A 27,439-nucleotide genomic window follows, 5' to 3' on the forward strand; every position below is an offset into this window, starting at 1 on the left:
TTAGGGGTGGCTGCGCGGCTCTCAGATGATCACGTGACGCGTCCGCCTTACTTTGTGATTGGTCAAGACTACAGACAGTAGTCTACATCATCCGCCATGCTGGGAGTAACGTAGTAAGCCCGCGCTCAATCTTTGACACTGGGCACCAGAAAGTGCTGAAAAATATGAAAATGAACAATGACATGTAAGCTGGCTAAACATGTCTCAAATATACAGTGATTTAAAATGTTAAAGCGTATAATTAGGATAACAAGTATGCCTGCAGATGAACTTAAAAATGTAGATAGGAATTTGAAGGAATTTGACATTTCCTTATGAAAGCAATTTAAAGCAGTTTAAATATTTATGAATGACAAAAATGCACAATGTAGATAATAACATTTTTACCGTTCGCATTTTTTGTACTATTTTTTTGTTTATGGTTTCATAATTAATCGGGCGTGGCCGATTTATAGTTTACCCTTTGGTCGTCCTAGAGCGTAGTCTCTTGGCGCGGCCAAAAAGACGGGGATAGCTTGGGGTTGCTACAAAACCGCTACGGGTGACGCATACCGCAATGGTTTTCATTTTAGTTTTGACAGGAAATCGTTGCAGGCACACTTGGTCGACTTTTGGGTTAATGTGTAATCAGGTTGTGTTTTTTTGCTTCGGCGGAAGGACAGAGAAAAAAGCTTACGGGGCAAAGTACAGTATGGGGCCCAGTTCTCGGCCACTTTTGACGTAAACTTGTATTTCTTACCTCAGAAGAACCGCAGGAACTTGAAATTTCTCCCAGAGCTAGCTACATTATTCAGCTTTTTGGTGTAAAGCTATCGACCGGTCAAAAATTAATTTGTCCGAGCAATAATAAAAATAAAAGCTCCATTTGTGGGCCCAGTTCTCGGCCACCTTGGCCCAGTTCTCGGCCACTTTTGACGTAAACTTGTATTTCTTACCTCAGAAGAACCGCGGGAATGAAATTTCTCCCAGAGCTAGCTACATTATTCAGCTTTTTGGTGTAAAGCTACGACCGGTCAAAAATTAATTGCCCGAGCAATAATAAAAATAAAAGCTCCATCTGTGGGCCCAGTTCTCGGCCACCTTGGCCCAGTTCTCGGCCACTAAAAAGCTGTGCGTAATTATCTGTAAAAAAAATGCTCAATTAATTTTCACAGTCATAAAATCACTCTGTAAACCTATATTTTGCCTCCACTACACAACAAACAAGCACACAGCTATAGGACAAATAAGTTTATTTAGGGGGGCGGCCTGACACGAACCAACCCAAATCCCATACATTTCCTTACACTATTTTACAATGTTTACATACAAGTAGAACACATTCAAAACTCTAGTTACAGGACACATCTATATTAAAATATCCTTATCCATATTAAACTTAATTAAATGACTGTCATTACAAATAGTAGCTACGACATCAACTGGACAAGGCGATAGGACGCCAGTAAGGCGAAATTTACAAAGAAAACCCACGCCTAGACCTGCATCTCCCAGTAAGCTCTCAGGCTTAGTGCCAGTTAGGCTGCCAGTTAGGCTAGGGAGCAACTCTAAATCACAAGCTAAGAGCCAGTTAGGCTGGAGAACCACAACTCCGATAAGACAGAAATCTAGGATATTCACAAATCTCATATGTTTTAACGACGTGGACGAAAACCCACGCCTTGAACTACATTTCCCAGTAAGCTCTCAGGCTTAGTGCCAGTTAGGCTAGGGAGCTACTCTAAAACACAGGCTTAGCTAGTTAGGCCGGAGAACCAAAACTCCGATAAGACAAGATAGGATGTTTACAAATCTCATATGTTCTAACGACATGGTCGTACCGTTATAACATAGAAAATGAAAAACGAATGAAAAAGCCCTAAAGCGTACAGAGCTGAGCAACCGCTTACAAAACGCATGCGGTTAGACGGAGGCCAGAAAAACCTGGCACAAAAAACCCCAGTGGGGAAAAAATGCATGCCAGGAAACCTGGGTAGGAACCATGGCTCTACGTGGCTTTACAAAATGAAATAAAAATAAACGTAAACTGCAGACCAAGAAAGCAGTTGGCTCTGAGGCCTTGACAGCCACTTGCTATACCCTTCCTATAGTTAATTTAAACTCTTTTGCAGTTGAGCGGAACTGAATCATCGAGTAACACTTACATGAAATGATAAGTCAACTATTTACAATTAAAAATCTATCAAGAAAGGACTACGCATAATATAAGTTACGAAATGTAGCGAAATGTTAAGAAAGCTTTCAGTTCTCTTTGTCCTACATGTCCTTTGTCCTATATAGCCCTACGTCATTACCCGTGACCTCACAGCCTGGAGCCCAATTCTAGTTCTATCTCTTGCCGACAAAATAGTTATTTCAGCCTTCTTCGCGAGCTCATTCGTCAGAAAAAACGTTAAGTACCAGTTAATAAACTACAGTAGTTACAAACCTAATTCTCTACAAACAGCTGCAAGGGCTACACAGCGAGTATAAACAAAAGCAGATACGTAACAACTCATACGTATAGTGAAGTAGAATGACATCACACTGTGAATACTACGAAAAAATGATATAAAGTTTACATAAACTGGTAAGTGCCCGACCAAACGGTAACTAAACAAGCTTTACATCTCAAACTGCCAGTTAAGCTGGGGAGTCCACAACTTTGGACCAAAATACCCCACATACAAAAGCGACATGCCAAACTTGCAAGGTACGAGGGAGTACACTACATTAGACTAAGACCCCCTAAATACAAATAATTGAGCCAGTAAGGAAAATAAAGTGCAAGGAAAACTTAGTTTCAACTGGCAGTTAGTCTGAGGGGCCCACTTTTTGGACCTTAATCCCCTATATACAAACTTGTAGAGCCAGTAAGGCAAATATAGTTGCAAGATAAACAAACTCTAATTAGTGTAAACTGCCAGATGGGCTGAGTAATCCACAACTTTGGACCAAAAAGAAGAACCTACTCATACAAAACAAAAAGTACAAAACAATTAGTACCAGGTAGGCTAAAAAACTGCAGGAGCAAAGACTGATAGCACGGAGGCCAGAAAAAACCTGCCATAAAGAGGCCGGAAATCTGGGTAGGAACCATGGCTCATGTCCAACGATTGTAGCCCGTCCTACGGAGGCTTATCAAGTAAAATCAAGGCTAGTCAGCAACGAGGCGGAAGAAAATATGAAAAAACAAAAAACAAAAAAATTAACGGAGCACTGAACAGGGTTGGTTCAGAGACCTAGATGACTATCACGTGTTATACTCCCTTTATATACCCCTGGCTAACCCCCATAATGCACCGGCCTGGAGCCCAGGCCGTGTTGTATCCCGTGCCGGCAAAATAGTTGTTTCAGCCTTCTTCGCAAGCTCATCGTCAGAAGCATATATACTATACGATCCCAAATATTAATGTTTGTTTTACTTTAGAAAAGAAGGATTTAACGCGCCTAGTTGCCTATGTGCAGGTTCTGCAACCGAGGACGGAAAAGTGAATAAGAAGAACAGCATTGCCACAGATTTTAAAAACCAAGCGCTAAGCTGTGATAGCGAGCAGGGTGGCAAAAACGCAAACGTCGAAGAAAAGAAAAAGACCAAAAATACAACCGTCAACGAAAATTACTAAAGAGAAAGTGAATTATTCTACGTTTACATGCCAAAAATTACTCGTATGGTGGGGGCTTTGGATAAAATACGAATTTAACTACATCCATGAATTTGGAGCCGTAAACAACTTTTTCGGGAATGCAAATTCACCTACCTCCGCGTAAACTCGACTTGAGCTTTCTATATCGAATTGAACGATCAAACTCAAGATACTTAAAGCAATGAATCATCTATCTTTGAAGGAATCCTTTTTTGATTCAACTGGAGTGTGAAAAAACGCGTTAAACACAAAGTGGCCGAGAACTGGGCCCCATACTTACTGATATTCACCATTGTGAAATGCACTATTGACAAGTTAAATTATTTTTGTAAATGAAAAAGGTCCTGATTCACGCAGTTTTTTTTTAGCAAACTAGATGGTTTGCTGGTTTCTGATATGAATGGGGGTGTATGCTATATTTTTGAGCTGACTCCGCCGTAAAACTTTTTTTATTTAGCAAGAATTTCATTATGAAATGTCGTCAAGTCTTGTCAAAAAAGATGAAGAGTGACGGAGAGAAAAGTAAGGTTAATGAAGAAAATAAATGCGGCCGGCAAAAATAAAACTTAGAAAATAGGAAGGGAAAAAATAAAATTATAAATTCAAAACAAAACGTATTTGTAAGTCTATTTAGTTTCGAACGCTCTAATTTTTGAAGGTTAAAACAGGTTAACCGGGCGGCAGAGTTTTTTGGGTAGAAAGGTACGTGGTGGTCAAAAAAAAATTTTAGAAATATAGTAGCTAAGTGGAGGTTGTGAGAGGGGTTAGTTGCGTGAGCTGGACGGCGTATAACGGTTGATCACTGATTTATTGAGATATATAAATATTACTCGATTGGCGCACGCCGGGATGAGAACGAAAAGACAGGGGAAGGACGTAGGTCTTAGAGGGGAGGGGAGGAGGGATAGGTGGGAGTCGCGGTGTAAGCGCGTAGGACTAGTACGCGGACTCAGGTAAACGGGACTGTAACGCGGACTAGTAACGCGGACAGTGCGGACGTAAACGAGGACTAGTAAGAGGACTTGTAAACGTGGACTTGTAAAACGAGGGCTTGTTAAGCACGGACTTGTAGAACGCGGACTTGTAAAACAAGCGCTTGTAAATCGGATAAAACTAAACGGTTTAGCGAGCGAAACATTTTTTAACTCTTGTGTGTTTCTTCGACGGCATATTTCTAGCTTTTTTGAGCACTCTATGTTTTTTAGCGTGGAGATGTTTTTGCAGTATAGCACATGTTCGTTCTGCAAACCCCTACTAAAACAACGGGATTGATGCTATGAGTTGTGTGCATATATTTCTTTCTTTCCACTACTTGACGTCTGTTGAGTGCAGTCGTTTGTATTGCTCGCACGAGGTAGAACGGGGCCCGTCCAGAAATCAACAGTCAATCGTAAATAAAGGTGACGGGCCTACACGACTCCTACGTTCGTGACATAGAATATTTGCCGTTAATTTTAAATTCGTCTTTCGACCTTATTTGCTTCTGACTTCTTTCTGAGGGTACTGTTTTAATTTGGGGGCAGTATGTGGTAAATAAAGGTGACGGGCCTACACGACTCCTACGTTCGTGACATTAGAACATTTCCGTTATATTTCAAATCGGTCTTTCGACCTTTTCTTCTGACTTTTTCTAGGTTACTTTTTTTGAGACATTATGTATTGAAGAGAGCCGTAAGATGATTGTGGCCAAGGAATCGAAGTGTCTAGAGGCGTTTTACAAGTCCGCGTTTTACTAGTCCAGTCCAGTCTACAAGTTAAAGACACATCAAGACCACCCCACTGTGAATTGCCATAGCACAGACAAAATTATAGTCAATATCTTATGTGTTTTTAAGAGAATTACATAAGAACCAAGGCATGTCTTGTCTTGCCTTACATTGACATGCAATAATTTGGAAATACTAAGCTCGTAACAGTTTAAGACAGAATCCATCAGGAATTCGAGTAACATTAATTTTAGTTACGCAAGCCCTGTGACTTACACAAACACAGTCGGACTGAGTGCTACTTAAGTAACTGCTTCGTGGTTTCTGCTGTACTGAACCCTGCCTTTCAAGGCAAAGCGCCCGATTTTAAGCTTCGCAAGCTTCTCAATGTTCTTGTTGCCATTTGCGCGAGGGTCCTAAGGTTGTGTCGCACTATTGACATCACTCCCTATACTATTGAGTATTGGTTTTGCCTTTGCCTCCCTATCCACGAAACAAAATCTTGAACGACCATTGTTCAATTGTATCCAATCACAAAGAGGCTGGGGAATAGCGTTTCCCTTCGGCACCACAAATTGGTGCTACGCATTCGGACGGCTTAAAAATTTTGGATACCCGTTTTCGTTTGAGGGCTTGTTCCTGACCGTTTGGATAAATTTTCGATCAAATGATACGAGAAGATTCGTCAAGCCTTCCTCTTTTCTGGTGCATAGTTTGAAAGTTGTGCGATGGGATTATCAGGTCGAAAATCGGCTCGGCGCTGGAAGTGTTCTACTTTAGAGCTGTTGGAGTTTCCACCCTTTCCATATAATTAGATGTATAGTAAACAGCGAAAGAAAAATACCCTTCAATCGACTCAAATTTGCCATTTCGAGCCAAAAGAACGACACTACACAAAAGGTAGGAAACTTAACATTTATTCAGCACAAATTTGATATATTTTGCACCATTCTACGCAATTCTACAAACCATTCGGTAAATTCCATACATTCTCTATAAAAATGTAAATGTGCACAGTCCATACACAAACAGTTTGTCTGGGCGCCCTGTGGTTGAACCATTCAGCCTCGACTCTCGTCCTTAATTCGAGGACAAGAGAGAGGAATGGGGTCAAGTCAGCCTCACTCTTACTCCGCCGGCCGCTTTTAAACACTGACTTCAAACCTTCCCTGTTTTCCGACCGCAAAATGGCGCTCGCCCGCTCGCTCATGCGTTCGGTCCCTCAAAATGTGCTTGAATCACAGAGTAGAATTTCAACTGTCTCCTCTAGCGATCTGAACATACGGCTGCAACCTTGCGCGGGGTAGAAGAAACCTAGCTTTGCGTAAATTCCGGACCGCTCAGAACTCCTAATGACGCGTTGTAAACCAGGGCTTAAAATTGGGCCCCGTCCCCGGGGGTACTTCCTATAGTGCACTATACGGGGAGGCTCCGACATAAAGGGGTACCTTTTCAGGCTGGATGATTACAAAAGGATAGGGATTTCACGAGTTGAAGTAAACAAAAGGGAAGGGAAAACTGGGGCTTAGGTATTTTAAAGAGCCTATTAAATTATATCAGGTAGACCCACCGAATGGTCGGTTCATCTTAGCATTTTCGGACTTTTTCAAGATAAAAAGTAGAATTCATTCCCTGTTCTATTGTTTTTATCTTTGTGATTCCCAGTCCCACTGACGTAACGTTTTGTAACGTCGGGGCATACCGTTGACCCAGCGCTAAAAACGAGATATAAGTGTCAAAACACTGCCAGCAGGAGAAGAACAGGGGCCTCGACCTTGATGATCTAAGATAATGTCATCGCGAGCTAAACAAGGGTAGCAAGAAGAATACATCCACATACATACATAAACTTTATTTAAGTGTCAATGGTATTTAGCTAAAGAGCTAATTGGGGACACTAAAATAAATATTACAAATATAAAATATAAAAATACTAATATTATATAAATAGATATAAAATATAAAAACACTAATATTATATAAATAGATATAAAATATAAAAATACTAATATTATAAAAAATAGATATATCGATAGATAGTTAAAATGACACAGATATGTTTTAAAATTCTAATAAGTTAAAATGATTTCACGATTACTAAAATTAGTTACATTATCATGTTGTGCAAGCGTAGCATCTGCAATGTCCGTCCAACACAATAGTAATGTTACTGTCCCGAACTACTTTTTTGAATTCAAAAAGGCTTTTTTTTGTTACGAAGATCTTTATCCACTTTACCCCACAGATAGGGACCTAAATATCTTTAGCCTGCGAACAGGCTTTCCGGAGATTATGTTTACCATAATTTACAGTGTTGAACGCTAGGTATTGGAAAATCGCTACTACGCAAATCATAATTCTTACATTGTTTATAAAATATGTCAGAAATGTGTTTAGGTGCCAGTAAATTTTTATCCTTGTACATTAATATCAGTATGTCTATGGTCTTAAAAAACGAACATGGTAACAATCAAGCTGTTTATACCACAGCAATGGTCGTGGATACAATTCACGGTTGTGTGACGGTAGTTTTCGTACCACCATTTCCGGTTTGGATCACATTAACAGCGAAAACTCACCCCTCTCCCAGTTAGTCAAATCCTCACGACACTCGCTTCTTCATGATCCCTCATCATACTTCATCGGTTGTTTTGCTTTAGCCAATGTATTTTGGGTTTCAACAGTTTGGATCTTGTCTTCACACGCAAGCAAGGTGTTTATAAGGTGTGGCATACGCCTAGCACAAGCCGACTTTTAATGCTGAGAATAGGAGATATCGAGATTAAAACAAAAATAGTTCTTCTACAAGGTAAGCCGCAAAATTTCATTAATGTCGATCTTTGTCTTTTCTGTTCTCAAAAGCACATTTGGTGTAACATTGTATCTGTTGTATTGGCAATCGTGATTCAATTTATTTTCCGCCGCTTTTGAAGAAGGGTCCTGGAGTTCGCCTTCATTTTTCTTGCTCAATCAGTTTGCCACGTCTCAAACCGGACATTATTTTGAACATAACGCTTTCACAGAAAGATGGTCATGAATTTACAAGATTTGTTAAACGGGACATTATTATTTCATGTGACAAACTTAGGTTACCGGCGATCAGGCGTTTTCCCCTCTCGTCCACTATCGTGAAAAAAAAATATAAGAAAAAAAAATCGCGTGATCGCAGGCTAAGGTTAGCATGCCGCACGGGTGAAAGATAAACCTGAAGTTCGCCGCCGCCTTATAAAGGCTTGTTTTCAATTTTCTATGTTATTCTTGTGTGCTTTTATCCTGTTTTCCCGATTTTAACAGCAACAGTTAAGCTAGAAATAAGGTGTACTCGAACTCGAGAGAGGATTATCGTATAAGTAAATCTTCTGAATGGGTGTTAACTGAAAATTTAGCAGATTTATTACCGGGGCACACGCGAGCGTTAAAAATCCAACTTGACCTTTTGCGAAGTTGCGTATCACATGACTGTTGTTTCCGACCATCGCGCACGATAACTTCAGCCTGTGGGGAACGCGGTTTGTTTAACGAGAGTCAGGAAAATGGACAAATAAACAGTATTTCTCTTTAGCGAATTTCGCTTAGTTATTTTGATAAAGGGTTTTCTCGTGGTCCGTGAAATGCCTATTTTTTCCGTGAAATGGCCATTTTTTCTCGTGAAACGTGATTTGCTTACATAGCCGTTAACCGTGAATCGTTTTAAATTTATGAAAATTGCGAAATGATTGTTGTTTTTTTTTCTCATGGAACGGGAATGTAAACCGTGATTCTTCCTTCCTTCCAAAAAGTTATACAATAGGCGTTTGAAAACAGGACTGCGTGTGGTAAATTGCATGACCAGTGCATGACCGTGACTGATGGTGGTCACTCTTCTCCGATTGCTTTTGTGAAATGGCTATTTTATTTTGCGTGAAACGTGACATATTTTGTGAAACGTGATCTAATCCCCCCCCCCCCACCCCCCTTACCACCCTCTATTTTGCTCGTTCTCTGAGAGCCTAGAATGGGTGACTCTCATGCGGGAGAACTGTGCTAAAACTTAAACGATGGAATCCCTCCTTATAATTCAGTTTATTCTGAAATACGTGTAGCACAGTCACGTAAGTATTTATATATTTATTAGCAATATGTTAGTCTATTCACAACAACTCAATGGGTGTAACTCAGGGGACCAATCAAGGCAATCAAATATACAGGAATTACGAATGTGCACAGTGAACAAAAATTGTGCAAATTGTACAGCGCTAACGTCAGAAGACTTACATGTATACGACTTCTTTGCCGACCGAGCAGCTGACGAACGACGCCAAAAACATGAAGAGTAGAACTTTGCGAATCGAGTAAAGACTTATTAACCAGGCGGAAAATAAGATTTTAAGTAAAAACCGATGAAACTGAAAACAGAAGCTTGACAAGCCTTTAGCACAGGAAGTAATACCAGCAACTAGGTGATTCAACTGTAAGCAGTTAGGTTGTCTGTACATTTGTACCTTTCTTCTGTCAATTTTCAAACACCGTTTCAGCAAATCAAACGATTCCTGGTCTGTCGAATATCCTATGGCATCAGCTTGCCGTTTCGCCACTTTTTTAGCCTGCGAACAGGCCGCTCATATCAGTTTTGGACGTTTGATATGTGCCCCTTATCGCCAGCGCTGTGGGTGGTAACAGCATGCAGTGTGTTTTTCACCTGTAATTCAGTCTGATATACATGATAGGGACGTGAACAGGAATTATTTGCTTCCTTGAACTGCGTTTTAATTTTCATGAATTTTTCTTTAAAATGATTAGATTCTTTTGATTATTTCGCCATTGTGCGTCAGAGGCCGTATTCTTTTTTTCTAAATTTACCGTCGAGTTTCTTTTTTCTACAGTTTTGAGTCGGTCGGTCGGATAAAAAGATAAAAAATTTTAAAAAATAAGGAGCAAGCTGGAACTAAGAGCCTGGAAGCAACGAAACGAGGTCACAAAATCAACATGGCGGCAATGGAGAAGGAAAAGATCGCTGTAGTGGCTACATGTACACTCAGCCGAGAAAAGCGAAAACAGATGAACCACCAATACTCTTTTACAATCTGCGAGCATCTGCGACTTTCCAGCAACCGCTGAAATAGCAAGTCTTTGTTATTTCTAATATCACAACTTTTTTTGGAAAAACCCTAATATTTGGGTCGGTCAGGCGACATTAAACGAAAAAGAAAAAAGAAAACAAGGGGACGGCCTGACGAAAAAAACAAAAACAAAAAAGAAATAAACACATATGTATTATTCCTCAGTATATGCTTCGATCACGCAATATACATGTGTATCCCTGTTTGACTTATAATCTAGCTCAAAACTCGTGATTCCCGCAAAATGTCAATTTTTGACCGTGTTGAAAAAGGCGAGGCGATTTCAAATGAAGTTTGCCTTATTTTTCACAGTCACTTTTTTGACGGTTTTGTTATGGATTGTTTCATTTATTTATTTTTTTGTTTCAATAATGAAGTGTGAAAGTAGGGAGAAATGTAATAAAAACTCTTGTTTCATTCTCCTTGTGGTCAGTGTAATACAGTGAAAATGTCGGATCTTTCGTCTGATAATTGTCAGGGGCACCCAACGGAATATTTCGTTAAAATATCTGTTCGGAAGACGATTTGAAATCTAGAATTTTCGCAACATTCATTGTAAATTTTTTTGCTTGCCTGCCTTTCCTAGGATTTTCGAATATCTAAAAAATGGTATAATTGTTCATTTTTAACGGATTTTACTCTAAAAAGGTCACCTGGCTGGAATTTTTTTCGAAAAGGTAAGTTTTGATCCCTATAACTTTCGGATCACTAGACTTTCAGCTAGGAAATCCGAACAAATAAAAAAATTTTAGGGGATAAAAATATGCCTATATCTACCGTTCAAATACTAAAATACGTTCAACGGTGCTATCTTTAAGTGGTTTTGAACTATATTCTCGATGGGTGCCCCTGAATTGTCGGAAGAGAAGCCACCAGCCGAAGTCGGTCGAAGGCGATGAACGCCTGTGTAAGGATATGTAGCATGAAATAATTAAGCCAAGCCCATCTTTTGTCTGATGAATATGTAGCTTATGACAAAGTTAACGTTTTAGAAAAAACTTTTCAATTTCTTCATAAATGTTGCATTCGGCTGTATTTGTTTTGCAAAGGAAATTCTTCGCTTCACCTGTCGTTCTTCGTGCGTGCGGTCTAAACTGCGGTGAGCCTTTCTTAAAAAGCCACGCAAATCACACGCTGAATTACAAAGTCGGCTTTCTAAGTTAAAAGCTTGGAAGATTGCAGTGCGATGAAATTTTCAACCGCGATGTTTTAATGGATGTAATCTTTTATGCCTTTTTTCGGATTTTTTTCGTGGTTCGACTGATTTTAATTCGATGCGCGCGCGGCACGAAATTTTCTATCATCTCCCACTAGAACGGCAGTTGTTTTTAAAATTTCTTTGTGGAAATTAATATTTTTCTCAAGACAGTACTGACACGAATTTGTTCTCTAACAATAACCCAGACGACAGGTGAAAGAAACGGCAAAGTTTCCCCCTGGTGCCCCAAATTACCGCGGTGAATAATTCATGTGCTTTTTCATTCGCGCATGCTTCTTGGGCGAACAGAGTCGACCGAAGTAAATGAAATACTCGGCGGCCGGCAGTTTTCCAGCTACTAAATATTCGCATCGCTTAATTCATGGGGCGATAAATACCATCGAGGCGACCGATCTTCCCTTCAAATTACAGATATCAGGGTTTCTAAAAGGTGAGTTAGAAATAATTTTACAAACAATCGCTATACTGTGCAAAAACATTCGCTATTTTGCGAGTCGATACCGGCTTGGTTTGTGTAGATAAGCGAATGTTCGTGCGTAAACATGCGAGGTTTGATTGGAAATTGCTGGGTATTTTGAAAAGCAACACCAAAACGACCTCCGCATGCACTATTTAGGGAGCATGGTTCATTTAAATGGTCGACTAGCCATTGAGAAAAGGTCGGTGTTTACCAAATTTCTTCATATAAAAGTCTTGTTGACAGATGTCGAGTGTGTTTTTTCGAGAATCTTGCTCGCGGTTCTACCGGAAATGTGGCAAATGTTCTAGGAAGAGAAGGATAAATCCAAGGCGATAACTTGACCTACCGCCACCAGTTAACTAGGGATTATATTTCCAGAAATTGATGAAATTCGACACCACTTTTGGCCCACACAAGAATAATATATTGATGCCTTCTCGGGTGCTACTTTCAAATACTACATCGCCGGTCGACAAGAACATTTTGCTACAACTGTGACCATTTTGCACAAGTGTGCGCCTGATAACGCTGCTTAGCCTTCGTTCATCACCCAAAACTGAAGTCATTATTTCACGATATTCAGGGAAATTCTCGATGTTTTTTTTTTTTCGCAAGAACGCTGGCACTTATTACATGTGATACCCCGTCACTGTTGACAACACGACTGAAATATCGATTCAGTTTTTAGTAAGAGAAGATATTTTTATTTAAAACAAAAAATAAGGGTTTTGTACAGGAGATATACAAACTGTAATTTCTGACTGGTATTATTAAAAAAACTGAGATTTCTTTACATTTTAAAGAATATAAATGACTTATTTTCATAAGCGGTAACTGATTTGTCGCGCAAGTCGCGTTTTGGTGTCGGAAACGGTTTTCGCAGTTGTGCGATTCTCTCGACAAAATCTTTCAATTTATTTTGTCTAGGCGTAGCAAGGGACCTTGTTCTAAACAGATCTTCGTCAGCCAGATCAGTAATCACGTCTTTTTATTTAGGGATACGAATATTCGACTTATAAAATAATTTTACCGTACATTCAAATTACTCATGCACGTTCGTGCTAGAAAGTGATTGCCTCCGAACAAATCAGCTAGTGTAACATTTAAAAAATAATAACTAGGTTCTTATCTCTCACGGAATCGCGGAATAATTCGAGCAGCCCACAATAAAAGAGTCTAAATCCCATCTTTAAGTTTCAAGGCGTAAACAAACGGATTTAAGGTTCGAGGGCGTATTATTTTCGGCCTCTTAATCGAGCGTGTGACAGTTCTGTATATAGTGTAAACACACATTCCATGCGAAATTCGTTTTCTATTATTCTTTTGTCCGCGTGTCTTTGCCGAGTAAACAATGTTATGCATATACTTCAGAAAGTGATATAACCTTTTTAGAAGTGACCTAGCAATGAAACTAACACACGAAGTACTTCAGTTTTGTGTTTTTAATGAAGAAAAGGGGAGAACTTACGGTTTGTTTTCACGTCTATTCGCCGAAGCGTAACTGAGTTCCATTTTATTGCACCCCACAGAGTTAAAGCCGGTGTTTTATTTTAATCTACTATCATGCAGATATTGCGTTCTTTCGGTCGTGAATGTTTAATATTTTATCCTGCAAAACAAAAGATTGTTTGATCGGATGCTGCCCTAAGCCCCTGGGGAAGTCAGATGAACATTGTATAAGTTCACCCCTTCTTTCTGGGGGTCGTTTTACATTAAAAGTCTGTCATCATGTTTTTAAGCTACATGTACAACTCATTGATCCAACATGCGTGCTGACAAAATTATGTTACGGTAATTTCTTTTTTTTGGAAAAGTTGAAAAAGTTTAGAACAAAGCCAGTCTCCAAAATGACCAATTTTGCATGTCACTCTAACAATTTTTTCTCTGCCAAAACATTTACTAGTAGGTGACCTTTCAGGCCACCAAGATCGAGAATCATCAAAGAACTGTAAGTGAATAACTTCTATTTGAAAACTAAAATTTGTTACAGGAAGAGAATTGAGGCCCTTACAGTATGTACATGTTTACAAATACATGCTCTTTTAGCAATGTTTTTTTTGGAAACTCATTTTTTCATTTTTTTTATATTGTATACTTTTTTTATGTTTATGTTTAAATATGTAGAGCTTTTGTAAACAATATTGTTGTGAATTTTTTCTATGTTACAAAAAGATATAATCTGTAGAATTTGTTTGCTGAGATTTTTTTATGTTTATCTTTAAATATGTTAAGCTTTTGTAAAAAAAAGAGTATATTTGTGAAATTTTTCTATGTTTCAAAAAAATATAATCTGTAGAATTTGTTTGCTGAAGAAAAAAATTAACAGAGCTGAATTTGGCTTTCTTTTAAAACAAATTAAACAGTAATAGATTATTTTTTAATAACAAGTTATTATTATTCTCCTTGAGAAAGCAGGTATCTGTCTTCAGGCATTGTCTCATCTTCTTTACCCCCAACGTTGTTGTCTGTGATTCAAGCCAAAAAACCTAATGCTGATGCGGCATAATTATCATTTATGTATACCTTATTTTCTCACATAATCACATTAATAACCAATATTTCTAGTTTCTGATTAGTTCTTAGCTAGAACACCTTTAGTGTTAGATAATTGGAGTGTGAAGCTGATTATGTGATGCACCATCAGAGCTGCCCAATAACAACTATTTATAATTAAATCACTGTATAATTGGTAGCCAGCCCTTTACTCTCTCAGCAATTATGTGCAGTTAAATTGATTTGGTTCCTTATTCTTGTCATTTCTTATGCGGTTTGTTAACCTGATGAAAATTACATATCACTGACTTTTCGACTAAAAAGGGTTATGCACACAGTACAGACTTCCTTTTTCAAATTTTGTTACGTTAATGTATATGACTACAAGCCAACACTAATACGTGTAGGTACTGAAATATCCAGTAATTTACATACCAAGGTCAGTAAGCAATATACCATTTGATATTTGAGATGAGTAAAAAAATATTAGTAAGTTTTGTTTAAATATAAGCCAGTTCAAATTCCTACTACCTCACCATAATATAATTTAATAAAAAATATTAAAAATTAAGTTACAGTGTAATTCTTAAAAATATTACACATGTTCATGCATTTACAAATATAAATCTAATTCAACTATTAGGCATAAAACTATTAAATATGGTTTCAGTATAATAAAAAATGGTTACTCTTTAAAAACACATTGATAATATTAACAGTAGTCTCCTTTGTAGCTGTTTTTTGGGATGTCACGCAACACTCCTGTGACATCCCAAAAACTGCCTGTGAAGGAAACTATATAAACAGCCACCATGTCTAAATTTTCAGTGTGATGTAAATTACTGCCTGTCTGCTAAAAGCCATCTTGTCTAAGAGTCGCCTATGTGGTCGTGGAGGCCACAGGCAGATCAGACTCCAGCTGAAGATGAGAAATACTTGCCGCAACTCACCAGAATCCAGACTACAACTACTATAGGAATGGCAAGTATCACTAAAGTGCCTAAAATTAAAAATATACAGTAGAATCACGATTTCTCAAAACCTCTACTTTTCGAACTTTCTGATAACAAAAGTTATTTTCTTTGGATTTGATTCACTTAGGCTGTGTTCACACCTGGTGCCTGGGCACGATGGCCAAGCATGATTCTCGCTGGGCACTAATGTGAACACACTTTTCAAGTACCCATGCCGTAATTCGGTCACAGTGCCCATGCCCGAGTACAAGGTTGAGACTTATACTTGAGCACTTATGGGTACTTAGTTACCAGTGCTTATGCACTAAGCGTGAACACGACCAAGTAGTTTAAACACTGCAATTTTATCCTTGATTTTCTTGAACTACCGGTTTCGGGCACAAACCAATATTTTCATTTCCCTCAGAGGTTTGAGGAATCTGGATTCTGCTGTACGTAGAACCCATTTTGTGATGGCCATACTGGACCACTTTGTAATATTTGATGGTTATAACATGTGCAATATCAGAGAAATAAAACGTTAACTAACATTTTTCTTAAATGAATTGTAGTCCTATTAATACTTAAAGGAGCCAATTAGAAAACCCAAGTGCAATATAAAAGTTTGTGTAAAAATTTTAAACTGAGTAAATGAAGGTTTAAAATCACTGAGTTAATGTGATTAGACTTTACCTTCTTCAATTTGTTTCTTGATAAATTTTAAAATAGTACTTTAAAGTGATTTTACAGTGGTTAAGAATTTGGACATTGCAAGTGATTTTGTTTTCAAGTGTCATTAACAATTACATACATACTGTATGATGTCATTTGACCATATTTGGAAATAGAACATGAAAAATTTGAAAACATGATTACATTGATCAAGTATCTTGGTTTGAGCAAATATTTTAAAAAACAGTCAGTAAACACAAATAGACATATGTGGGGATTAGGTAGGAGGAGAGTTTCACAGGATGAAAAAGGTAACTACCTGGTAAATACACTGAAGTTCACCTCAGATCAATAGGTTCAAAAGGTCATTACTGTAGGTTGTCATTGGTATATTTCGATTCATTTTGTTCGGATTGTCGTTGTAATTAGGATTGAACTGCATGTTAGTTTGTAGTTTGAAAAGTGCAGCAACGCTACAAAAAGGGTCAGTTCTTGGCTGAGGAATCCCTAATCTAGTTGCCCACTGACATGAATTGGTCTTGGTGAAGTAAAATAAAAGCAAAGGATGTTGTGATAGCAGTTGTACATGTACATTTGTACCCATAGAAAAGACTGTCTGCGCCAAAATTAATATTATATTTATGGATTGAAAACAACAAATTTATGCAATGAAATCCATTTTAATTAAATTCCCTATATTATAACTCACATTACTTTGGACTGTTTGAAACCAGCTGCTTATACAAACATGAGAATTCAATCATAAAATCACAAGATCATCTGAATGACATTTTATTTATTCAGTCGTATATCTTAATCCAAAATGATATATTTGTGTGGTCAAGTTTGGCTTGTTTTTTTTAGACCTGGACAGGACAAATGTAGGAAAAAAATTTGTAGGAAAATAACTTGTTACATAAAGTGGCTCGACCGCATGGTTATTCATGACGACCTTGGAATAGCCATCAGGCTGGAGCTTAACACTTTCGTCCATAGCTAGGAATAATCCCTCCTCCCCCACCTACCCCATGGATGGGATGCTAGTTCATCTCAGGGTTAACCCCAGCACTAAATCCACCTGTGCGTGTGCGTGGGTGGAGAGAGGCACTATGGGAGTATTGTATTGCCCAAGAACACAACACAATGACCCTGGCCAGGGTTTGAATTAGTGGACCACTAGATCCAGTGTCCAGAATGCTTACCATTAGGCCACCGTACCCCCCCCCCCCCCACTGTACTTTTAATCAAGACTGTCTTAGAAAGAGGAGATTTTACCATCTAAATCTTGAGTGTAAATGGTGCACATTAATTTACAAAATTAAAAAAAAAATGTAATTTGAGAGTTTTGGATAGCAGACTAGTGTTTTGACATGACTTTCTGTAGCAATGCTTGTAACATATCAATAACAATCTCAAATATCTGAAATAATTCATGACTATAAAAACTGAATTTACCTTGTATTTAATCTCGTAAAATTTTACAACAGATAAAGCTTAATCTGCAAACCATTCAATGTAAATTAAATCTGATAAATAGAAATTGAAGTTGAAAGTCATGCATTTTTTATAATGGACCAATGTCAATGCAGAAGTTTCACGAACAATTTTTTTTGTTTACAGTACATCAATGTGAAAACATTCAGTACAAATTTGTTTGGAATTTTTGAAGAACAAGCACTTATGGACCCAAAATATTTTTTCTATAATAGATGCAGGTGAACATTTTTAAAACTTTTTTACTTGCCTGCAGGGTGTGAATTTTTCACTAATTTTTGATTAATGGATTTGTGTATGAAATTTAGCGCTTGTATTTATGTAGTTCAAAGGCGTATTCTAGACTGACTTATTTTATTATTTATACATTAACAATTGGCTGTATTTTCATAAGTAATTTTCAGCAAGGCAATAGGATAGGAATCAGTTGATTTTTAAAGGTTGTTCAGTGATAAATATTTGTTTCAAAACAACACAAGGTAGGAATTTTTTTGGAAAGAATTGTATGTCATTTTAAATCAATGATTGAATTTTCTTTACTTCAATATGTACTCAAAAAATATACAATTATTATTATTTAGATACAGATGCATGTTTCTTCAAAACACCCATGCCTTGGCACGTCATTCTTGACTGAGTGTGATGAAGTAGCTCTTACACCTGATGTGAACTTGTATACAATTCATATCGTACGAGTTAGTGTTTGGAGTTAGTTTGGCTCAATAACCTTAACCTTACAACCTTTTAACCTTACGTGTTTTGCCTACTTTTGCTTCTGTAATATGTGGTTTACATTTTAAAAATAATTCCCTCTGTTTTTTACATGTATGTAGGTATGACATACAGGTACATAAAAGTACACGTAAGAAGCTTTAATATCTGCATAAAAATTATTTACTGCTGGTGATAAAATAAATTCTATTCACAGCCAATCAGAAAGTCTGCTAGTTGATTTTTTTCCCTTGTTTGGGAACCCACTGTTACTTCCAAAATTATTTGAAAATGGTTATAGTACAAAATTATTCAATATATGATATAATATTTATATTTTAACTTTTTTTAGAATTTAAATCTTTGTCACTTCTTAAGTACTTTTCGTTTTAGTGATATTTTTATATACCACATGCACCTTTCTATATTATTGTACTGTATTCTTTTTTTTTAATATTGTAATTGGTTAGTACATAAATATGGCCAGTTCAAATATTTGTGAAATTACATTATAAGCAGTGAACATTATATATACTAGTCTTGCAGAACTTGCATCTTGCTGAATTGAAAGCTAACATGCGCTTATTTTTATTCCGATGTTTATGGGCTAGCTTTAACATTAACACTTCATTTATTTTTTATTTTATTTTTATTATGTCACACTCTTGATAACTGACAATTTCAATTCAATATGTTTCTAAATAGTGCCTTTATCCTATGAAAAATATAGGAATTATATAATGTTATAACTCCCAGCCCGGGAAAGGATGTTAACACTTTAAAACTTAGTACACAGGGCTTTTTTTTAAATTTTTCAAAGAGTGAAAAAAGGCGCTCTGCTTTATTAATTGTAAAAACTGATCATGTTATTTGATTTTCCAGGAAATGACAGTAAATGATGGAGGATTTCTCAATGCAGTCAGGGATGGAAGTTGTACTCATGTATTGAATCTGCTGGACAGTGGAGGAGTTGACTTGGAACAAAAAGACCAGGTAAGTGAAAAAGAATAAAAAAATACTTGCCAAAATAAAAGAAATCAAACCAAAATCACTATTTGATATTCCTGAAAACCATGTCCCTAAAATAGGAAGAAATGATAAAAACTTTGCTATGTTAGTTTCAGAGAATTCTTGTGAACTAATAAAAGATAACATTTTTTTTTAATTTGTTACCATTTTTTTTTCAATAACTTTTATTGTGGTTCTCTTATACAAAAATTAATTGGTAATTTACATGTGCACATACATGTTGCTGATGAAGTTTCTTTTTTATCAGAATGGCCAAACCCCCTTGATTATTGCAGCAGAGAAAGGAAATGTGGAAATTGTCCATGAGCTTTTGAAAAGGAACGTCCAAGTCAATGTACAAGATGAGGTATGTTGCTATTCTAATTACAAATTAAAGTATACTAGTTGAATTCCAATGATTTGAACCTAGGAAAATCAAAAAAAGGTTTGACTTGTTGAGGGTAAAAGTAGTAAAAACAACAGCTAGTTGGTCAGGTGCAAATTTTCATGGTTTAATTTGAATTTTCGAGATTCAACTGTATAATTTTTAAACCCTTATACAAATTACGGACAGATTGATAAATTATAGTCATAATGATGCTTTTTTGCAACTAAAGAAGTCTGTAAGATTTTCAAGTTTTATTTTTCAAGTTTTACTGTGAGCATTGTTTTGGGTTTCACTAAGTCTGACACTGACTGCCAGGTCAAAATGTTACAAGAATTTGTTATGTTTTCAGTAATTTAAATTACTCTTCACACTTAAGTTAAGTTTCTTTTAAAATTTAAAGGATGGCTGGACAGCTCTTATTGCAGCTTGTAAGGAAGGGCATTATGAGGTTGTAAAAGAACTTCTGGAATGTGGAGCAAAAGTTCAATTACCAGACTTGGTAAATATGTTTAATATGTAATACTATTTCAATATATTTAAAATAATTATGAAACAAAAATCAAGTTTTATAGCCATGTTTGGCCCACTTTGAAAAACAGAACTTAATTCATTTTATTATAATTTTTCCACTTTTATTTTATTTTTTGACCATATAAGGTCAAGAGAACACAAATGTGTATTACGGTGTGATACATGTCTTTGGGATTAAACTTCAGTGTCCCATATTGGTGCTAAAAAAAATTAAGGGGAATAATAAGTTCCTCATTTTATCTGGAAAATTTTTAGGCATGAATAATGGAATCCTGACTTTGCCAACCCTTGATAACTCAAAACTCCCGAGAACTTGAACCAATGGTGGTTTGCCTTCGATTTCCACCCCCCCCCCTTACTTCTCGAACTCCTGATTTCTCAAACCAATTTCCCTTTCCCTTGGAGGCTTGAGTAAACAGGATTCTACTGTATTAATGAACTATGTGACCAATTTTGACAATTAATAACAACAGCAAAACAAACCTGGTGACGTCCACCTGTGACTAACAGAACACTGTCAATTGCAGGGGGGCTGGTCTCCTCTGGTGTGGGCATCATACAAAGGACATGACGACATTGTTAGAGAGTTGCTGGACTATGGTGCTGACCCTAATGAGAGAGGACAAGTAAGAATACATTTTATCAATGCAGGGCTCGAGACTAACTTTTTTGCTAACTAGCTAAGTGGCTAGTGACAGCTTTGATTTCACTAGCCAAAACTTGTTTTCTACTAGCGACAATTTTTAAGCATAGTTCTTCTTTAATAAGGTTTCTTTAATAGTTCTTCTTATTATTTCTGCTTAAAAAAAGGGGGGGGGGAAGGGTGAAAACAATGTCCGATAATGTTTAAACCTTTAACCGTAAAATGTTCCTTAAATCTTCACGTTTTTTTCCCTTAAAAAATTGGGCTTTGTTCTTCACTATAAAAATTGTACATGTACATGCGTTTTTGTGAACTAGAATTTTGTTTAAAAAGCTTCACATTCTATAATGTCAACAGTTTACTTGTTAGTTATATTCTCTGAGAGACGATTTTAATAAATGCGGTTTCTTGCCACTAATACCTGATTTTTATTTGGCTAGTGAAAGGCCAAAACCTACTAGCCAAAACTGCATTTTTACTAGCCTTTGGCTAGTTGGCTACCGTTAGTCTCGAGCCCTGCAATGTCATTTTAAGATACCACTGTCATCCGACCTGATTTTGCTTAACTGAAAGGAATGTGGGAAATTAATACTCTTGATTTATGAAATTAATTTATATCAGTTTCTACCCTTGCCATTGTCAGTGACCCTCAATCAAACTTCTATTGTAGGGTTTCCTATGATGCAGTTGTGTTTTAAGCTTCTGAATCATACTTAAGTTTTTTTTCATTATTTTCAACGTCACTTTATGCGTGGTTTGCAATATAGATTGGATTCTGTTAGCACCCAGATTGTATATTATCAAAAGCCTATAAGGGTTCAACTCTTATAAGTGTCTGATATTAACCGTAAATTACCGATTTTTTGTATACCTTTTTTGTAACATTTGTATATGATGTATATTTTAAATTTATATGTCGAAAAAGTAATTGTTTAAAACTAGTGACTGGTGGACAGGTCTAGAAAGACCCTACAGTTAACAAAATTTTATTGTTTCAGTTCTAGAAAAGTCAACTGAATTGTTCTTTCTCTATAAACGCTATTAAAGAATTTAGCTGTTTTGAAAATCCCTTCTGGTGAGAACTTGTTTAAATTTAAAAAAAAAACTTTATTTAAGTTTCAATGTATTTAGCACGGCTGTGCTAATTGGGGACACGGTAAATAGATAAGCAAATATTATAAATCAAACATAAACTTGTTAAAAACCCCAACTGGCAGGAGGCTAACCAGCCGAAGCTATTTACAAAGCGTGGGGAATTTGAACTGAATTGGGACCACCAAACACAAATCCATCTAGTGGCAGGGAGGTGGATTTGAACCCGGGACCTCCGGATTACAAGTCCAGCGCCCTACCACTAGCCCACACTGCCTCCATAGTTCAAGCTTGACTTGCTTATGCATTAAAATTTGCGATAGGAACTTACAGCATAGGTAGTGGTGTTTGTTTATAGCTTATTCGATTTTGCCGTAATGCTTTAGGTAGTGTTAGCAAAGTAAACTCACATTAAGCTTGAATAATCTCACTGTTTCGATGGCTTTCGTCCCCTTTCGGGCCCTGTTTTTTTTTGTTGTTGGGGTTGGGTTCAAAATGGCCGCATCGGCCGCGTTTACTGGGTCACGTGCAGAATTTGAACCAATGAGAGAAAGGCAAAATAAACCATTGTAGAGCGTACATGTTATTGAATTATTGATAAATTGCCAAGTCTTACATGCCGAACAAGCTAGTTTAAGAAAGTTTTTATTATGTAGGGGCTCGGGGATTAGTTTGCGAATCTCCGGATTAATCAAAGCTAAAATCGTTATCACGTGACCAAGAAAAACCAATGAGAGCGCGCGTTCGATTTTAAGTCATTCCATAATTTTGTTTCAAACTTTGCCTTCGATTGTTTACCTTTATAAAGTAACTTAAAGTTTAAAATAATAAAGGGAAGGGGGGTATTCGTTTGGGAGTAGGAGGACCATAACTTCTTACATATCAGCTTCCAAAAACGTTTTCATTTGAACCTTGAGATATTATAGAAGAGTAGAGAGGCCCGCGATACCATTTTACTTTTGTTTTTGCTTGTTGTTTCGCGCCATTGTCAGCCTTAAGCCAATTTCTACAAAGTGGTACAGAAAGCGAAACACAAGCAGCACTACTTTTAGCTAAAGACGTAAACATGTTCAATTATTTATTATGTTTTTACAAGGGCTAATTAGGTTCCTGAGTAGAATAACTCGAGGTGGTAACCATTTAAGAACATATTCATTCGCAACAAAAACTCGTGTTATTTATTTTCAAAATCAAACTGAATCGCATTCAAGTTTTGTAATCATTCATTCTTCAGCAAAATTTCTTACAGACACATAGATCTAATCTTTGTCCCAAGAGAAAATACGGGTTTGTCAGTGCTAATTTACACTTTTGCGCAGCGTCTAAAAAAGTGTATATCCTATTGTTAATTATAAATAATGCTTGGGGCTAAAAAAGATCTTTGTAAAATGACAATCTTCACTCACCGGGGTATAACATTTGTTTTCTTTGCCCGGCTGTTTCCTCATCAAGTCTGCGATGAACATCTCTCGACTTCAAATCAATAATAAAATCTTTCTGTGTCTTTTTTACCAATTGACCTTTGAAGCCAGTTGAAAGATAACATTCTTTAGAATTTGTGGCGTTGCCTTATGGTTGTTGATGTTTTGTTTTTGCCTGTTTAAAGCGTGTCGGCTCTTCACCGTAATTAGAGGAAGCTCGCTTTCTTGTGGCATTTCAGTAAAAGAGGATTACTTTTTTTGTTTGAGCTAGGCTGCTGTGTTTTGATATTAATATTTCACCATCTTTGGTTTAATTGCATGCTAATTGTAAAAACTTCGACAGGCGAAGTACGTCAACAGTTTTAATTTAATGTCTTCAAGTTTCTATGATTCGTTTGTCACTAAATTACGTATTGAGCCCCTGAAACAGAGCAATCTTTGGCGAACGACGGAAACTCTCACGAATCATACCAGTAAGATCTCTTTTATTTAACTAAAGAATTGAAAATTTGTAGGACTTTGTTAATGTTAACAATTGCTACTTAGTACTAGGCAAACAGGTGATTCAGAATTTTATCATGGATTTGTGAGATCCGGCTTATCCGCTTTGCGAAGGTCGAAGATATAATCGTCTTTTTTGATGTCGGTGTTTATTAACCAAACTATCTTGGCAGAAATTTGGAGCTTAGTCTCACTAAAGACGTTTATTTTTCGGTGCCTGGTCATGTGAAACCGCAATTCAGACTCTTATACGTTGCATAGACGTTGTATACAATTTTTGCGGTAACCATTCGTTGCTTATCTTAAGTGGAATTCGGTTTTGCATATATTTAAAAAGTCATTAGCGATTCGTGCGACAGGTGAACGAGACTCAGTTGAGATCGGCTGAGAGCAAATTGAGTTCTTTTTACTTTGTGTGGCTCTTTAGTCTAATTATACTTCGGAATATTGTTCCTCGGTGGACGTCTTTTTACAACGACCAGGAGATATTACTCGACATGAATCCGTCGAAACGTAAGTTGACAAGTTATTTCATTGCAGTTGGTTGATACAAGGAGGTGATAAGTTGTTGTATATGACATCTCCAGGCGCATAAGGGAATTAACACACGGCCTCTGCGTTGCTATTGTAAGCGATTTTAACGACGCAAGCTTGATAGACACGAAGCATGGATTTCATTAGTGCATTGCTTCATCTTGAAATATACCAGCTTGAATTTATCTTAAAAGGGTTGATCTTTGTATGGAACTAAATTGGCACAAAAAGAAATAATTTCTTTTCATGTAATTCGTGCTCTAGAAATTGCGTTTAATTTGGGCCGCAAAGGAGATTTTGTTCCATGAAATATCACATAAATAATGAGATGCAGCAGCAAAGAGATTTTCTTTTGGCGGCGGTGCTTGGAAATTTATTTGAAAACGACATGGCCTTGTTGATTTTTTCCAGCATTACGTATTTCAATGGCTTCGGCTGTCAAAATGGATTGTTCAGCTAGCTACCACACAAAGACTTCAACTGATTTATTTTATAGGAGTGCAGTCGTTCACTTTATTTATTTATTCATTTATAATAGGTCTTCATATCTTTTATGTTTTCTAAAAGGAGTTATTTCGTTTTGCAGCCATCAGTGCAAACTACTGTTTTTTTTTTCTCTGTTTAACTTATTTTCGCTACCTTAGTTCACATTTAGAACAGTTTCTGTAATTTTGATCTCGTCCGATTAATTTCGTGTTATTTATTTTCTTTTTTTTGTGGATTAATTTTAAGCGAAATTGCAAAATTTTCGGCAAAAAACTAGGACGAATTCAGATTGCTTTTCAATAGCTTCTGAGCCTAAGTGGCGGAAAATTAATATGTAGAAATTTGAAAATGAGAAATAATTTTGCGAAACATGCAACAACATATATTTGTCCTCTTAATTCGGAACATGAAGACGGTTTAGTTTTGTAATTGTATTCAAAATGAAATTCTCTCGTTCGTGCAAAATCGAAAATGTTGATTTGTGTATATGTGATGATAGGTTTAACCGTAAAAACATATTTAATTTATGTGTGGTTTTTGATACAATAAGCGGCTTGTTTTGTCTCTATTGAGTCTTCTTGTTTTCTAAACTTAAATAAAAAGAAATGGCGATATACTAGTCGTTTGTTAGCGAAGTGATAATAGTTTTCACATGTTCGTTGTATAAATTTTGCGATCCTTTTATGGCAAAGTATTTCGGTTCCTTTGCTGATGATTGCGTACCGGTTTGTGGTGTATGCGTTTGTATAAACAAAGCCAAAAGTCTGTAAAAGAAATTATAATCCCCCAAATATAATAAAACCTAGTTTTGTTCACTAAACGATTCTTCGATTAGTATTTGATAAGGCGCAATTTTGTCCAGTAATATTGCGCAAGATTTGTTATTTTATCAGAGGTGATTAAGTTTTGTTGGACGAAGATTGAAATTACTTTGTATTGAGCTCTTCCGTCCAAAAAATGTTTGTGAAGTTTATTTGTATATTTATCGTCCAAAGTTTATTTGCGGTGTACATGTAGATTTATCGTGATTTTCGCCTTCATGTAAACTGTTTTTTCGTGTGATGCCATGTTCTTCCTTTTTCTTTTTTTTCGTATCGTTTAATCTTCAAGCTCTTTAATCCTCGTTACATAAAGATCTAAAAATTCACTTGAAATTTCTTGGCGAACACATTAATAGCAGTTTAAAAGCGATGCTTGACCGCAAAACTCGGTTGTCGTTATTCTTATCCGTCGCGGTTTTTGTGGTCACCGCATTGGTGACCTTGCAATGTTTGGGTCGAGTCTGCAGCCAAAAACGGATACTTTCTGTCGTTTTATCAAAAGTTATGAACACGTTAAATAGAGATAAATTTCAAATAATAATTCAATGTAGTAGAAAACAGCGGGGTTATGGGGGTATAGTAACTTACACAGGAATTCTTTATGACAAAGCTGTGACGATTTGGCTGATAGAGAAAATTACTTAAGACTTTTACAAAATATTTCAGTTCTAGTTAATGCTTTGGGTTTTCATTTCCACTGAAACCTCTTAGTTTTAAACTCTCATGCGCTTATAGCTATTTTCATTCGTTTTTAAGATTTCTGCACAAAAGCATGCTATTGTACTATTGTATTATTCTCCCCCCCCCCCCCCCCATTCCCCTTCGAGGACAACGTTGGGCCCTTTTCATACTTTGGGGGCCCGGCAGCGAAATACGAAATATTAGGTGTCAGAGTTGCTCCAGGCGATAACCGGGAGCAAACCACCTTTTTGAATGCTCTCTAAACTTTCCAAGTGAATCATAACTTGGTAATGCACCGTCTAAAAGTATGAACCTTTTTAAAAAAAATTGCCAGTGGAAATGTAGTTCTAAATCCGCGCCAAAAACTCGCGCGAGAAGAAAAAAATTCTGGCAAATTAATCGATTTGCTCAAGCTATTAGCGCGCGCTATTGGAATTATGATGCACGCTCATGTATACTGAATTTGATTGCGCGGCTCTGCTAGCTATGTTATAATTTTATTGTAATCATAAGTTGCCGTTAAAGAAGATTGAAAAGCTGTTAACACATCCTTTGTTTAACAAAAAAAATGCTAAAATAAAAGACAACCGAACTAAACCAAACTGGAAAATTCGAGGGCATTTCTAACAGATGTCGTGTACGTGTTTAACATGGTACTCTATTGTTGAAAGATTTGTGTAATGATATGTGTACACAAGCTATAACTAACCTTTTTTCTGAAGATAGTTCGTGACAACTGAAACCATATTATATTTGTTTTATCGCAGCATATCTCGAAACATTTCGATTAAAGCCAATCGACTGATTGAGTAGCATAAACAGGCCCGAGACATGAAACTTGATTTTTTTTGTATTGGCGCGCTTTCAAGTTTTTTCAGATCAGAGGTCGCTTGAAAGGAG

The 27,439-nt window shown here is 36.8% G+C and overlaps 1 protein-coding gene and 1 long non-coding RNA gene across 10 annotated transcripts in view; one reads left to right on the forward strand and one right to left on the reverse strand.

The window, feature by feature from the left end:
* Window positions 1-24: 24 nt before the first annotated feature.
* Window positions 25-27,396, reverse strand: LOC144653627 (uncharacterized). 3 transcript variants are annotated; one of them, XR_013570775.1, is made up of 3 exons: window positions 27,249-27,396; window positions 20,844-20,969; window positions 25-155 (listed from the first exon to the last, which is right to left on the reverse strand). It is a non-coding gene; the product is annotated as an uncharacterized LOC144653627 (long non-coding RNA). The 3 variants fall into 3 exon arrangements; XR_013570777.1 differs by lacking the exon at window positions 27,249-27,396 and adding an exon at window positions 23,502-24,253; XR_013570776.1 differs by lacking the exon at window positions 27,249-27,396 and adding an exon at window positions 22,506-22,558.
* LOC144653620 (kinase D-interacting substrate of 220 kDa B-like) overlaps window positions 8,121-27,439 on the forward strand; it is a 38,884-nt gene continuing 19,565 nt past the window's right edge. For 2 of the 7 annotated variants that reach the window (XM_078513660.1, XM_078513669.1), the window contains exons 1-6: window positions 11,942-12,080; window positions 15,432-15,584; window positions 19,316-19,426; window positions 19,710-19,808; window positions 20,230-20,328; window positions 20,888-20,986. In XM_078513660.1, the coding sequence (XP_078369786.1) occupies window positions 15,486-15,584; window positions 19,316-19,426; window positions 19,710-19,808; window positions 20,230-20,328; window positions 20,888-20,986 (507 nt within the window). In that variant the 5' untranslated portion in view covers window positions 11,942-12,080; window positions 15,432-15,485. Of the gene's footprint in view, window positions 8,142-11,941; window positions 12,081-14,013; window positions 14,059-15,316; window positions 15,585-19,315; window positions 19,427-19,709; window positions 19,809-20,229; window positions 20,329-20,887; window positions 20,987-24,390; window positions 24,531-27,439 lie in introns of those variants that run through there. The other 5 variants (XM_078513662.1, XM_078513665.1, XM_078513664.1 and 2 more) reach the window with 5 other exon arrangements.

Source organism: Oculina patagonica, chromosome 5 (assembly GCF_052425735.1).
Source record: "Oculina patagonica isolate OP01 chromosome 5, crgOcupat, whole genome shotgun sequence".
Taxonomy (NCBI): domain Eukaryota; kingdom Metazoa; phylum Cnidaria; class Anthozoa; order Scleractinia; family Oculinidae; genus Oculina; species Oculina patagonica.